The 16,214-nt window shown below is 40.9% G+C and overlaps 2 protein-coding genes across 2 annotated transcripts; one reads left to right on the forward strand and one right to left on the reverse strand.

Annotated features, from left to right (window-relative positions):
• Positions 1-3,314: 3,314 nt before the first annotated feature.
• On the forward strand, positions 3,315-4,503 carry mespaa (mesoderm posterior aa). The gene is made up of 2 exons (XM_020080363.2): positions 3,315-4,155; positions 4,294-4,503. The coding sequence occupies exons 1-2, from the start codon at positions 3,451-3,453 to the stop codon at positions 4,378-4,380; spliced, it is 792 nt and encodes a 263-aa protein (XP_019935922.2). The 5' UTR covers positions 3,315-3,450; the 3' UTR covers positions 4,381-4,503.
• A 636-nt stretch (positions 4,504-5,139) lies between these two features.
• Positions 5,140-15,647, reverse strand: LOC109625216 (aminopeptidase Ey-like). The gene is made up of 21 exons (XM_020080360.2): positions 15,553-15,647; positions 13,520-14,075; positions 12,627-12,769; positions 12,365-12,504; positions 11,541-11,667; positions 11,265-11,419; positions 10,907-11,020; positions 10,622-10,765; positions 10,358-10,423; positions 10,194-10,259; positions 9,564-9,736; positions 9,372-9,448; positions 9,152-9,285; positions 9,014-9,069; positions 8,784-8,931; positions 8,352-8,443; positions 7,645-7,755; positions 7,339-7,506; positions 6,990-7,127; positions 6,732-6,813; positions 5,140-5,919 (listed from the first exon to the last, which is right to left on the reverse strand). The coding sequence occupies exons 1-21, from the start codon at positions 15,569-15,571 to the stop codon at positions 5,761-5,763; spliced, it is 2,868 nt and encodes a 955-aa protein (XP_019935919.2). The 5' UTR covers positions 15,572-15,647; the 3' UTR covers positions 5,140-5,760.
• Between the last annotated feature and the right edge of the window lie 567 nt (positions 15,648-16,214).

The raw sequence follows: 16,214 nt of genomic DNA on the forward strand, positions 1-16,214 counted from the left end.
ACATGAAACAGGATGAAACTGGTGCTTATGGAAAATGTCAGAGACACCAGAGACACCAGACACAGTCAACAGTGGCTTCTAATCTGGATGAAAACATCTGTGTCTCACGGCGATGAACACAATTAAAACAAACTGGCAGGTCTCACAGTCACGTCTTCTTAGCTATGTTTTACTTGCCAAGGTACTGATAGGTAGGTGGTACAAGATATAATACAATATCTTATGTTATGACACAACACAACTATGGAAAGAATCTAAATTACAGGGAATAATGATTTTCAGTTATTTCTTGATTTTATAGTTTCTATCGACGATTCAGTTCACCACTGAATTACTGCACCACAAACTGCATGTCACTAAAGCTGTCAGACAGAGGTGAACACCCCTTGAACTAAGGTTTCCATCATAATGCTCATAGAAACCATAAAACAGTTAATGTATGTGTATGTGATGAACTTAACAAACTTAAATTGACAAGAAAATATTTCATTGAAGAGGGTCAATTCCATAAGACATCATACTAAATATTATATTATATTATTATACAGGAAATTATACAATTAATACAAGTGTCACAACTACAGAAAACGATATACAGAGAAGCAATATACATAATTATGATTAAATCGGAAATTAAATTTATCTTTCAAGTATGGTTTATTTTATCGCTTCATTTTATCCATTATCTTTCATTAACTTGTTGATGAATTTGTAATTGCACTCAATGTATTTTCTATTGTCTGTGAAGCACTTTGTTAAAACTGCTGTAGATTAAGTTTATTATTATCATATTCATAATTACTACTACCAATGACAAACTGTACATGATATAATTACCTCAAACACTAGATCAAATCAGAGGGATAAGTCAGACATACAGTATATAGAGCAGTTTAAGTAGTCTCCTCTCGTGGTCTGAAGTCTTTGACATGTGAGTATCTCAAGGTGAGCAGACCTGCGACCAGCCTCTGCCACAGGTTATCTAGTTTATTTAGTGTATCTCTGTTAATGTGGTTCAGCAAACACAGAGAGGTCCCTGGCACCGCTGAGTCTAGACTAAGATGTAAGATCCTTCCTACGCTTTCCCCCCTTGCTCTCACCTCTGGCCTTAATAACCCTCTAAAGCCAACGGAGAGTGCTTTAATATTCATAGAGAAGTGTGGATCTGCATATCAGGCTGGAGAATTAGAGCCGAGTGTTTAGTTTGCCACATACATGCAGTTCATTTGATATGCAAGCAGCAAACCCAACACAAAGCCTTAATATACTCACTCAGGTCTTTCATCAGTGTAGAGCTAATAAACTTCCCGGGCTAAAGGGGTTTGGGATGAAAGGGTTAGCACAGCGGTGCTGATTATTCACTCATTACATGTGAGTAAACACCATCAGAGCTAATGTGGATTAAGAGAAGGAAGATCCCCTCCATCATCAGCCTGGGAGGGAGGAAGACAGTTGACAGCTGGGGAAATTCATAATGCTGAAATAATTAACTGATAGCAGTCTGTAGATTATTACAGAATTAGAATTAAAGAAGAAGGAAATAAAATGATGAATATAGTAAATCTCATGGGTTTTTTGTGCCTAAAACCAGAAGGATGCCATCTGCACAAGCTTAAGTTTAACTAACTATAGGCTAGAATTAGCTGTACTAAGTTATATAATTCAATCTTTTATTAGATTATAAATTAAATCTTACTAACATTTATATTAAAGCAGCCTGTATTTACAGGGTAAATAGATTTACAGTACATGTAACAAAACATAGAGTAATAGTGGGAATGACAGAAAAATATATGTTTTTCAGGGATTCATCTAATGTCATTCCACAAAAAGATTGTGGGGGTTCAAAAGTCGCTGTGAGAACTAGTCCTCAGGTCAGCTGTCACGTCTGGTGTCACCTCACACACTTTCCAGCTCTGTAAAAATAAAAAAAACTTAAAAACTGCTTCAAATCATTTGTACCAGAAGTTCAACAGATCTTATCCTTAGCCAAACTTAATTTTTTGCCTTGGAGATGGTTTTAATGATACTGACATCTTTCATTATTCTTTTCTTTCTGTTTTTGTTGCATAAGTGAGTTGGGGGAGAGTTGGGGGAGAGCTGTGTGAGACCGATTCACACATCCCAATTATGGGTTTCACCAGGAGTCAAATGTGACGCGGTGGTTTGTGGGAACACGGCTCAGGACTCACATCCACAGTCCACACCTGACGTTCTAATCCACAGACTTGTCAGAGAGAATCCAGTGATAAAGTATCGACATTCAAAATAAATTGAAATGACTGAGAGGGCCTGGACTGATGCACTAATGTATCTGTGAAATGGATACCATACATGGTGACCATACAGTCAACATTAAATACATTAAAAACATTAATATAGCAAAATGTGCAAATTAGTTTCAAATGAAATACGAATACGAACTGATACAGATTATTTATCAATGTTTTCCCTTTAATTTGAGATGACATGCATAGAAAGTATACTTGTATCAACCTTTGTTCCTTTTTAAAACACTACTGTGGAAAAACCAAGTGATGATAAAGGTTTCAGAGATTTTTAATGATCCTTCTACCACTGAAAGTGGAACTGGCTCTGAGAGGCACACTTACGCCCGGTAACTAATATATATGACGCTGGTCGTTGTTATTGATGCTGCACATTCTTTCTCTATGAGGATCCAGGTTCCCAGAGCAGTGAGGCCTGCTCCTGTCCAAACAGGACGAGGTGTAAACTCCTCACACCTCCCAGCTGCCCCGGCACACTTATCCAGCCTGACCACGCAGGGATTCAGATACCAGAGCAGAAAGAGCAGGATTCAAACTGATGAATTATGTTCAGGGTCACACTAAACAATGTCTATATATGGATGATAGTGATTAGTGGTGGTTGATAGGACACATGATTGATTATGGAAGTTGTGGTTCTTCTTTTTTCATTGGAGCGAATGATCCAATATTGTGGCATCTGTGTCTGACAGTGATTGTGTCGGGATATTATTGGACATGTCTTGGTTACAGATAAATTAGCAGCTTCCAATCACATCCAGTAAATCCCTAGATTCCGATCCCTCAGGTTCAGAGACAGACCTGTGACCCAGGTGGAAGCTCTGTCATGGCAGGGTCGTGTTCCCAGGCCACAGCAGCGCATGGTGTGAATCTATCGACTTTATGATGCTCGTGCGAGCTGCCGGGTCACACTTTGTCCTGGAGCTGGCCTGTTTCCCATGGGACCCCCGGCCTAGGTGTCAGCCCTGCTCCCAGAGCCTCTCAGGAGCAGAGGAAGCTGCCAGAGGTGCAACCTCACACCTCCCACCACATATATGGAGCAGCCTCCCTGTACCTCCTCACTATCCTCTGACTGCCTCACCAGCCACACACTGACAGCTCACTGCTCAGGGAAGAGCCTTCAACCACAGCATCGACCTCAACTGAAACTACTACAGCAGCCATGGACATGTCCTTCTGCTCTCCTCTCCAGCTCCAGGAGAACTCTTTCCTGTTTGACTGCGAGTCCCTGCTGGAGAAAACTTATGATCCTGTGGCCTATGATCCAGCCTCAGACCCTGGCTACTTCAGCGCAGGCAGCAGTCTGTCTCCCACCTCGTCTGTGGACTCCTTTTGCTTCTCCCCCAGCTCCATCCTGTCTGCAGGAAGCGAACAAGATGCCTTGGACCGCTTTATCTTCAGCGAAGTTGAAGCACCTCAGCCTACCCACAAGACCCAGGCTATGCCCTACGCCAGACCCTCCACAGCCACCTCCTCCACAGCCACCTCCGCCACAAAGAAGTCAAGGTCCAGGTATCCAGGGAAAAAGCGTCAGACCGCCAGCGAGAGGGAGAAGCTGAGGATGAGGGATCTGACCAAGGCTCTCAATCACGTCAGGACGTACCTCCCGCCCTCAGTGGCGCCTGCAGGACAGACCCTGACCAAGATCGACACACTGCGCCTCACCATCCGCTACATCTCCTACCTGTCAGCTCAGCTGGGCCTCAGTGAGGAGGTGCTGGAGCAGAGGAGATCCCCGGGCTTCATTGAGCAGCCACAAACTCTCTGCCAGTTCCTGGGTCAGCCAACAGCCAGCTGCAGTCCACAGGAATCAAGCTCTAACATGATGAGTGTGGCCCAGCCGTCCTCTCTGCAGCAAACTTATCAGGTATGTTCACATCTTTGTTATGTGGTTTAAAGAACATTTACATTTCAAATACAAGATGCTTTATATCAAACACTTTGATAAGATTTCCAGTGTTACAGCTAAATGAGATCCTAACCAAAATCTTTTTCCTGTTGCCAGGTTTCCAGTGGAGTTAACTTCAGCAGCCAGCAGCACTGGATGCCACAGCAACCACTACAAACTGTCACATTCTCTGGACACTGCTGAGTCGTAACTGACTGTGAATCCACTTGTGTATTTTCATTGCAACAATGATCTGAATTTATGGACAAAACTCATATTTGTTATTTTGAACAAAATAATATATCTGTCCTTTTGTGTCTTTTTGTATTTATAACTGTTTATTTATTAAGCTTTCAGAATTTGAACAAAATAAATATTATTATTCATAATTTTTGTTGTATTTACTCACCCCCCCCCCCTGTATTTACACAAATGAAATGATGCAGACTTGGTGCTTAGCTTCACTTCCTAACACAAACACTGCAGCTGTCAGCAGGACGATGAGGTGTTAAACAGGGAGCACATCCCCTCTAAATACTTTAAGGAAAGACCCTGCTGAGCGAGGTGGCAGCTGAGCCACAAGCTGTTAATTGGCACCTTTTCTTTCCGTGTAAACAGGTCTGCTGCTTCAGACCCTGAAAAAAAGCCTCATGATAAATAAACTTGTTCAGGTCTGAGTTTAGAGATTTGATTCATATGCTGTCAAATAGGTTTTATTTCCGTCCTCGTCCTGTTGTGGATCCATACATGACCCACAACTTAATATGGACATAAACTATGGCAGTGTGCGGAGGATGATGTCTGCCTCACTTTGTGATTTGAGTTTTACACTGCTCTTATGTCAACAGTGTGATGTGTGATGTCTGGAGCTGCTTTACAACCTTAAATCCCAGTTTGGTCTCAGAGAAAGTCTGTGTCCCCCCAGACATCTGCTCAAAGTGCCTTTAAATGTGTACAAAATAGTCACAATTACATTTTTATTTCTTAGATATGCATCCACAGAAGATGCGAAATCTATTTCATGACCTCAGAATATCCCATTTGATGTGTCTACTCTAAAACAAATTCTTAAAAATGACTTAATCATAGACGTGGTAACCTGTGGATTATGTTATCTGCACAGATGTGATCTAATTGTTAAATGGTACATGATTTCACTTTACAGGCTTTTTTTTTTGGTCTTTACTCACATCCAAAGCTGAATCAATATAAAACATTGCTGCATTTAGCGACTTTGTTTCAACGCCTGTTAGACCAGTCACACACTTTTCATCATGTCAGTGTGTGTGTTCACAAGACGACACAAGATGTCACCAGTGAGTTAAGCAGGGTCACTCAAGCATCTATGAGCACAGTAGGTCACAAATATTTACTTCAATCAATATAGCAATTCAGATTTTGGCTTTCCCAGAGAGCGTGCAAAGCTTATTTTGTAAAATGTAGACCTCTGGGTTTTGAGGTCTCCATTTTTTGTGTTTTGGCCTGTACACAGGTTTAGGTACGTACTGCACTGGTACAGCATTGGTACTATGGATACTCTGTAACTCCTGAGAGATAACTTTTTATTACCAACACTCTGTGTCACTAAACTGGGGAAGAGGCTTCACTGGTGAACCAGTCAAACACCTGCTTCTTGTTCATGTTCACCCACTTCATGTTGGCCTTGGTTTTCTCCAACACCTGCTCCAAAGCCATGGTGGCCGAGCCAAACTTCCCTGCATTGTTTTCTTTGAACTCCAGCAGCTGCGGAAAAACACAGTGAAATAATTGGGATTTAAGTCTATGACGTTTGCACGTGCAGCATGTACTTGATATGCAGTCCGCTATAGTTGAAATGGAAATATTGTTTTCACTCCACTACAATGACTTGACAGTTATAGTTCTAAGATTTTGAGATTTTACATACAAAACAAATGAGAACCATATGAAATCAACAGAAAGCTAATAAGTTGTCATGTTTCATGCAAAAATGCCAAATGTTACATGATTCCAGTTTCTTAAATGTGAGGATTGGCTGATTTGCCTTCTCTCACATCAGAGTAAACTGATTTGGGGGTTTGCAGTATTGGTTGGAGGAAACTATCAATCTGATGTCTGATGCTTTAGCTCCGGGGAGTTATGGGTCAAACCAAGCTATTAATTGATTAATTAAGAAAAGAAAAGTAGATAGATCAATCTTTAAATTAATATTTAAATGCAGCACCATAGAAAGTTGTTGAAAGTTTACTTTATCTCAACTACAACAGTGAAATTCTGCTTCCACATTAAAAGCATCAGAATAACATGATGATCAAAATATATATTAGCATCAGTCACATGGGCCGTTTGTGCTATACACATATTATATTTTTAGTTATGATACTTAAAATACATTATGCTAAAAATGCACATACACATTTAACATTTAAGCAACTTTCTCACAGTGACACATCGCTATACTTACATGAGAATACACTTATAGAATACACATTACTTCCCTCAGAATTTATGAATGTGAATCAAAAACTGGATGCTGCAAATACGTTGAAATGTCTGAAATATAAGTGAAACTGTACCTGCTGATATTCAAACTCAGTGGAGAAACGTGTGGTCACTCCTTTAATTAGTCTATCAAAAGAAAGTGATCCACCGCCATGCCTAAAAAAGCAGAAAATAAGATTATTTTGTACACACGAACATACTGTGTAAACAAAGCTGTTCCTGCTGCACTTTTCTTATTTATCTTGCCTCCATAGCAACCAAGCAACATGCCAACCCTTGCCATCTGATGACGCTCGGCGCAACTCATATAAATATGTGGACAGCTCCCTTACTTGAAAAAGTGGCTCCATTTGGCTCTGATAAAGTCCCAAGCCAGAGGCTGTCCGATGGGGTTTCCAGAGATGTAAATAATGGTAATGGTGGCATCCTGCTTACGGATCTTGTCTGGGTCCAAACAATAGTCCAGATACCTGTAAACAAATTCACCATGAGGACAAATGCCAAACATGACCCCCCAGTGTCAGCAGACACTGGTTATAATGATAAAAGTTGAATTTAAAAAAACAAGATGCTTTTTGTTTTCATTTTTGAACATGTTGCAGAGTGTAATATCACCTTACAGCTGCAAATGCACAGAATAAGAGAAGAAACATTATCCAGCATGATGCCACTGCTACTGACCTATTGAGCAGCCATGGCTTTGTGGCACAAGACAGAGCATGCATGAGTTTATTAGCTTCAGAGGCGATTGTAGCTTTCTTGTACATGGACCAAGCAAAGTCCCACTCCTTCTCTCCTCCTTCTGCTAGTGCATTGCAGTACACTGTGGACCTCAAGTTGGGACTAATGCTGGGAGGTGGGAAAAAATGGGAAAAGATAAAGGAGTTGGGGACAAAGTAATGGACAGAGAAGGGGGAGATATAATAAATGGTGTCTGTATCGAAAAGAAAGCAAAAGAAGGAAAGAAAGTGTGGAGCGTGAACATACTCATTGTTATCAGGGCTTTGCATCCACTTTTTGAACCAGCTAGTGGTCAGATCCTTACAGGCTTCCACCCCAGTCTTGCAGGCCAAGGAGATGGCATTCACCTGATTGTACCTGGACAGGAGGAACACAACATGATTAAGAGAAGGGTCACACAAATGAAGAAGTTGGTTAAACAAGGGATGAACAAACAAGAACAAAGAAACAGATATAGTGGCTTTTTGGACAAGCACATGGGGCTCAAGCTAAATGCAAAACACGCTGATGTATAGCAGGTACCATTTTTACTAGCATCAGTATTTATCAAACTGCATTAGTTAGATAATACAATATACTATAATAATAATAACAATAATACATTAATATACATAATACATAATAATACATTTAAGAATAGTTATCCTACCATTTGCATTTAAACATTAAGTAGGATGTTACACCATTTTCCCCTTTTCACAGGTGCACACAAACATTAACAATAGCAGGAGTGTTTTTTTCATGGGACATCAGGGGCCCGAGCCAAATTGGACTTTGGGGGCCCTACACTGAACCAAACCAAACTTCCCCCCTGTCGCAACATCCCTGGACAAGAGCCTCATGCATCAACCCCAACCCGGCTACAGTGATCTTCCCAAAGGTAACAACAGGACACATGTTCATAAGAGTGAAGCAGCCTCGGTTGTTAGCAGACAGCATGTTGACGTACTTACTGGTCAGTGTGATTTTCAGGGATCTTTGTCCAGTCGGCAGTGAGAGTTCTGAAGTAGTTAAACAGAGGAGTGACCTGTTTCTTTAGGTAAGCCTGATGAAGGAACAAACAAACATCTAGTTATATGTTACACTATATGGGAATTGCACATGTATGCTTCACGAAGTGCCATAAAAGTGTTTTTTACAGTGGCCATGAGGGTTCACCGCTATACAATTTAAGGAGCAATCTGACAAGACATGCATGGAAAATACAAACTACTCTACATACTCGTACTACTGTACATACTCACAACACAACCAAATACAATAATCAAGACGTTTTCTCCATCTGCATGTGTTGTGTCTACTTGTGTTTTCTTAAGCTGCAGTGAGTTCTCAGGGCCACCATACTTTTATTCTTGATTATTGAATGTTAAGCATTCTTTACTAACCTGCATGGGTCCATAAACTTCACTGCGATCAAACATGAGGAAGAAGTAGTTCAAGTTGCGCCTGGCTGCCTCCCATGGCACGTATTCTACTTCTTTACTGAGGAACGTGGTCGTCCTCAGAGCCAAATTTGCGTTTACAATATTTGCCCTGAAAAGGTCAAATACAACTGCTCAGCTTTGTCAATAAGTATTTAACAACAATGTTTGGAAAATGTGAAATATGATCAGACCTTGCAAGATTAAAAGCATCATCAATAATCGAGGCCCGGTTGATCACTGGAATATCCTGGAAAGCGAACAGGGAAATTAGTTTACAGGGAGGGGTCATCATTTAACTACAGTGCAGAGGTTTTACAGTTGAGCTCTACCTTATGTTGAGAGCTCAACTTTGCGATGAGACGCTCCCAGTTCTCAGAGTCATAGTTGACCCTGTAGAAACCCTTCATATCTATGTTGGCCACCAACCACTCATCAGCACTGGTGATCACATCCTTGTTTGTGGCTGTTTGGATGGAGATAAGGAATGAATTCATCTCTTCACAATGTGCTCATGACCCTGACTCTGCTCTGAGCTGAAATCAATCTTACCTTCTTTGGTAATAAGCCAGTGGTGTTGTTTAGATCCACCAGTGTGAATCCATGTAACAGGGACAAACCACTCGTAACTGGAATCACATCCACCCATAAATTTAAATGTGCATAAAGACGCAGTATAGAGACAGGGTTATTTATAAGCACATATTCAGCATGTTCACTGAACCGTGAACAAGTATTTCCTACTTGTACACTGAAGGTCTGTCCACAACAGAGTTTGGATCCAGCAGGAAGTGTTTCTGGGTGATCTTTCCAGTTTTGGTGTTGATGGTGACCACAGGGAACCCCATCTGTAGGATCCATCGGTTCATGATAGCCTCCACAGAGTCGGGCAGCGTTATACCAGCTTTATCCACTGCCTGGTAAAAAATTACATTCTAATTTCATTAATGATTTATTATATAGAGTAGTCTCTTTTACTTTTTGACAGAGTTGAGTGGGTATAAAACATGATGGATGATAATTTAGTCCAAGACACATCATATACACATTCAGACATTCTAGTCTTCAGCCAAACCTTTACAATTACAAAGCTTTTGACAGAAGGCAAGTAACTCGTGAGGTGGTGATCTCGAAAAATTGTTGTTGCTGTGGACTAATGTAATCAACCATTCTCAGTGGCCTCTCACCTCAGGGTTGCAACAGGCTTTGCCGACCCTGTTGCAACTTCCCCATGGCAGCACCAATGTTAATGACCTCCCTGGACGTATTGTAAGGTTTGCATATTCATTACCTCAGCAATTTGCGGATGTCAACTAATTTAGAAGACATTCTTTGTGAAGAGAGCGCAGTCATGATGATGGTGCTATAACGTACCATTTGGAGATGCTTCCAGAGGTCTTTGTAGACTGTGTTTTTGTACTTGAACTCCTCTAAGTATGTCTGGAGACAGATGATAAACCAGTAGTTATACTCTAGTCGTTGTTTAGTGAAAACATGAATCGGGTGGAGGTCAGTTTCTCCACATGGAGCCTGCTCACATGGAGACCTTGGGAGAAGACCTTCTCAGTGATAAAATCTGAGAGCATCCTGAGGACTGAACCTCCCTGTAATAGAAAACAGAGATATTTTAGTATTAGTGGGTGACACGTCAGATAAAACAAATTTACAATCAGTGATTCATTTTACTCATTGGTCAGCATAGAAAGTATGACGAGAACCTGATGGGGGCCAGCGCAGTTTCACTCAATCTTATTTTGTGTACCTGAGGTCTAAGTGTTTAGTTGTAGTGAATTAAACTGCACCTTGCTGTATGTGATGGAGTCAAACAGTTCACTGATCTGCTCTGGCAACATGATGTCCTCCTCTTTGGATGAAAGTGGATGGGAGGAGGCCAGAGCATCCACAGACATGGCACCAATGACCTCATTCAGGACTATTAAATCAAGCTGAAAAATATAGAGACATTGTAATTCAGTATGACCAGAAACTCAAATGCTATGAGCATTTCAGAATCATAAAATGTATTCAGTGGACAGTCTGTTATTGAGGATGCAGCAAGTTAACTGTCAGCAGAGAACAAAACCCACCATATTCCACGTTGGTTCAACATGGTTGGCTCCAAGATAAGAAACATAGGTTGCAAATCCCTCGTTGAGCCATAAGTCATTCCACCACCTCGTGGTCACCAAGTTTCCAAACCACTAAGAGAACAGACCATCATTTTACTGGCAAGGCAAGGCAGTTTTATTTTTAAAGCTTGTTTCACACAAGGAGGTAGATTCAAAGTTCCAAGCAAAATAAAATACATGGAAAAGAGTAGAATAAAAGACGTTGAGAAATTAAAAGAGGTAAAAGATAGAAAAAGGATAAAATCTGTATGAAGAAATAATTAAGTTAAAGGAGTAAATAATGCAAATAAACACAAATGGGTGTTCAGTGTGATACCATATGAGCGAGCTCATGGGCGATGGTGGATGCCACCTGCTCGTTGTCTCCATTGGAGGACATGTCATGATCATACAAGAGGGCGGTCTCTCTGTAGGTGATCAAGCCCCAGTTCTCCATAGCTCCAGCATTAAAATCAGGAAGAGCAATCTGGTCTAAAAACCATTACAGAAGTGTGCATATGTAAAAAGTGGTTACAAAGCCACATCGTAAGTTGTGACAAAAATGGAAGATGATTCACTCTCCATGTGTTGGTGTGTTGGATTATGTTCCTACCTGATTTGTCCAGAGGGTAGGGGATTTTGTAGTACTGCTCAAAGAATTCCAGTATGGGCCCAGTCTTCTCGAGGGCATAGTCGCCCTGTCCCTCTTTTATGGCCTTCCTGCGAGCCCAGATCCTGATCTGGACAAAAACACTGCTTCATAAACGTGACAGAAAAACAGGTGATGGACCAGAGACCTGAGGTGAACTTTGAGTCCAGCAGAGGGCAGCATAGACCCAACCAACCAAACAACTAACAGGCAAGTGCTCCAACAACTGATGGACTAACACACAGGCATCCACGATTGTACTCTGGTTGTATGAACTGGCTGAGATTAAAATTTGCTGGATTGTAGTGGTACTAATGAGAGGTGGTGGTGACAGTAGCAGGGCTATATAAAACCATGATTCAATTATAATAATGGATAAAAACTGCATAGAAATCAACTTGTCTACAATCAATAATACAGCAATACGGTCAAAACCAGCTGTAGCCCTGGAGCCTACAGGTGGCTGCTGGGTCGTTGGAGGGGCTGAAGCAACTGGTAGTGATACTGCAGCAGTAGTGTGAGCAAAGGGGTTGATGGGAAATGTCTCTCTGCTTAAATAGGCTGCCTAATAAGGTGGGTGTGTATAATAGATGATTGTGGAGAATGAGGTATATCACATGATTGGAGCAGCGCAGCTCGAGTTGGCTGCCTGAACTAGCTTGCAGGGTTCACTCCATTAATAATAATAATACTAAATAAAATAACAACAACAATTATAAAAATAATAACAATAATAGTCATCATCACCATCATCGTAAATTCAAATGTAAGATGTAATAAATAATTACCAAGACGCCTGTAGTCGGTTCCTTCCCAGCGAAAGTAAAATCACTCACAACAAAAGCGAGCAAATAGGTTGACATTTTTGCTGTGGGTTTGAAACTGGTCTGGATTAAATTCTGGCCATCTTCAACAATGTCTACAGGGTCTGTGTGGGGACAAAGACAGCAGCAGCAATTTAAGTTTGTAGCTGCAATGTAAACAGTGTGTTATGAAGTGGGGAAACATGGTATAAAATTGTTGCACTGAACAAAAACAACAGGAACTTGCCGTAGTTCCTGGAGTTGGACAGAGCCACGGTCCCCTGGGGGTGAATGAGAGTCATGTGGAAGACAGCTTTCATAGCCGGCTCATCGAAGCAGGGGAAGGCTTTCCTGGCATCTGTTGCCTGCATTTGAGTTGTGGCCACAACTCTGACAATAGCAGACCCACATCAAGTTGACCAATGCCATCAGTCATACAGAAATGTAATGCCTGTTAATGTCTTCTGGATGCTAGTTTCTAATAAAGAGATTTACTTTTTTGTTGTATTAACTTTCCCTAAGCCTGTTGTTGGGACCTTCTATTGGTGAACAATAGCTGGGCCTACATGTGTATCCAAAGCCTGACCACATGTGTCTACACCTAGATGTAAAACCCGCCCCTTGACCCAACTTCTGGCTACTATTGGTTACTGCGTGCGTAAGGACCCATGAGGTCACCAGGCCGCCCCAGTTCCCCCTCTGCTCTATCATTTTTCTTGGAGGAGAAACAAACCTCTCCTGCTCACCTCACCTACACCCTCTACACTGCCAAGAACTGATGTGGTCATTTTGTTCTAGTTATGATTTAATTATTCCAAATTTGTAGTTAATTAATTTAATTAATTTTATGAAACTGAATAATCATATTGACTCTCTTTGCCCTTCCTTTGAAGGTCGGTGCAAGGTAACTTTAATGTGAATCAAAGTTAGTATATAATATTAATTACATTGATATCAAATATTTTTCAAATGTATTGAATGTCCAAAGGCAAAACATTTACTAGTGCCAAGTTGAAGGCAGAGTATCCCAACACTGTCTTATTTACTTCTAGCTAGTTTTCAGCACCTAAGCATCAGTGTGTTTGCATCCTAACTATGGATTAACTCTCAAACTATAAGGAAATAGAATTTAGACCATACTTTTTCACTCCATCTTCTGTGTATTCACTCCTGTAGAATCCTCCCAGCTCATCGGACAGCTCTCCAACAAACTCAGTGTAGAGCTCGTACTTGCTGCCGACCTGCAGAAAGCTGTTGAGCTGGACCACCAGGTACTGGGTGGGGACCTCCAGCCAGGTTTTCTTCAGGTGTGGTGCAGTGCCTCCATTTAGGCCACTCAGTTTGACATGGAACCCCTCAAAGGTGGTGAGGTTTAACTTCTTGGAGTGGATAAGGATGAAGTTGGTCGCAATAACACATTCGAAGACCACTCTGGAGTGTCCGGTGAAGATGTAGAGGCCATGATCGTTGGGCTCCAGCCGGGGCCTCAGGGTGACATTGTAGGATAAAGGAGTGAGGGACTTTGGAAGTCTGTAGCTTTGCCAGAGCACCTTCTGCTCAGGCGTGATGACTGCCTTAGTTTCAGACTTCTTAGAATAAGACACAGACAGGGCTATGATGGTGACCGCGGCGCTGACGGCTAGAACCGCACAGGCTATCGCCACCCTTTTGCTGACGTATAAGCCTTTTCCCATTTCTGCAACAGCAAAGTAAGAAAGAGTAAACAGATACCTTGATATTCAGCACAAAGATAAAGGAAGTATCTCCTGGGTGGGGACAGCTTCATATTAGAAACACTGAGTTGTATAAAGACCTTGAGATAAGAGAGAGAGAGTTCTGCCTCATCTGTGATCTGTATAACTGCAGAATGAGGGAATAAAGGCTTTTTTTGTTCTGACTACTGTGAATTGTGTGGTGAAGGAAAATTAATTATAGCTTTATTTTAAAAGCAGAAAGTAAAAAGCTGCTGACACAAATCCTGCACAGACCAGACTGTCTCACTGTGGTTATATGCCACTAACTTTTTGCTTTGTTCTATTTACACTAATTCAACTACTGGACTATCTGTGAATGTTTTTTTGAGATCCTTGTTAAGATCAAGGTTAGGTGTGTATTGGTCATGGATATGGTAAGGGATAAGGTTTTGGTTATGCTTAATAAGGATAGCTGCGCAAATCTGTGTGTGTGTGTGGTATTAGTCATGTTGTGGGGACCTAAATCTGATTACACAGCCACAATTTAATGATGTTATTGTTACATTTTAAGGTGAAGACTTGTTTTAAGCTTAGTTTAAGACTAGGGTAAGGTAGGGTTAGGGTTAGGCAAGTAGTAACTATGGTTAAGGTTGAAGTAAGTCTTGAGGAAATCTATGTAAATCAATGCAATGTCCTCTGAAGTCACAGAAACTCAACTGCATGTGTGTGTGTGTCTGTCTGTCTGTGTGTGTGTGTGTGTGTACACAAATCTGGTTATTCAAAAGTGAGGACAACTTCCATGATGAAATGGGCACATTAAACAATGGGTGTACAAAACTTTTATTTGGCCTCAAATGTTTTGAAAAACCTCAATCTACTCAGGTTGACCTACACAAAATGGAGACTCAGGTCTGAGCAGAGAACTCTGTCTGTGTGCAGACACAGAAATGCCCAGTGGTCACCCACCGTGCAATAGTTTTTATCATGTAAAAAAGAAGAAAATAAAAATATGTACATACCTAAGTGTGAAATAGAAGCCATATGTGTGTTGTCAGTTGTATTGATTAAAATTGTTCCCTTAGCCATGCACACAATAGTTAAAAATGCAAGTTGAAAATGCAATAAAATACTTGCAAGCACTCATTCAATCTAAATTACTCTGTAATGTGAACATGATGATTCTGGTGTCTAGCTCGTCAATTGTTGTCAAGTGGAAAGTTGTTGCAGTGTGAAAACCTGTCTCATAGAAACCTCTGTGCAGTATCTTGATGTCCAGTATCATGATTTGATGTTGGGCAGTCACTGGTAACTGATGCAATGTGACCTAAAAAACTAACTTTTTCGTTTTTAAGATACAGAGCTATTTTAGGTCTGAATGACATGAGCCCCCAAAATGTGTCATACTGCTCTAAAGAGCCAAATCAAACACACACACACACACCGAATGACAGTTAGATGCAGCAAAACATTTTTACTTACCACGTATTCCTTCTGGCATTTTGTCTGTGTTGTCTGCAGATTGTAGTCACTTTAAAGCAGCGTGGTCTGCCACTGGCACACATTAGTTGTACCAGGTCAGGCAAAATCTGCAACTTCCCAGTCCTTCCAGGTTGAGTCTATATATGGAAAAACACTGCTGGAAGTTGCACAATTCTCAAACCAATGATTGGCAGTAGTTTGTCCTAAACTTGTTGAAACTTGTCTTTAAAGGTTAATCAAATGTCATAGTTCTGAATATCAACAGTTCTCAAGAGGATTTTTGCCACAACACTGAATGGCATTGGGTGAAACCCAAAAAACTGGAGGCTTTTCGAGTGCTGACTCTTTTTCTCAAGTTTTACTAAGTCGTCGTAGACTTGAGACACAATCATCAACATGAATTGAGATTGTTTACGCTGCAATGCTGAAAAAAGCTGTCAAACAGCGGTAAATATTTTTATAATATCACTGCTATAATAGCCCTGTTATGATAATATTGGCAATCAGCAGATTCCAATCAGGTAGAAATCAAAGGAACAATTTGTTTGAAAAATCTGTTGACAAAGTTGGGTTTGTATAATTATTCGCAGAATTAGTCTGTTCCATTCAAACTGTATGAGAACATCCACCACAACTGATTTAAGTTGTACATTTATATATCA

Source organism: Paralichthys olivaceus, chromosome 1, assembly GCF_024713975.1.
Source record: "Paralichthys olivaceus isolate ysfri-2021 chromosome 1, ASM2471397v2, whole genome shotgun sequence".
In the NCBI taxonomy this organism is placed as follows: Eukaryota; Metazoa; Chordata; class Actinopteri; order Pleuronectiformes; family Paralichthyidae; genus Paralichthys; species Paralichthys olivaceus.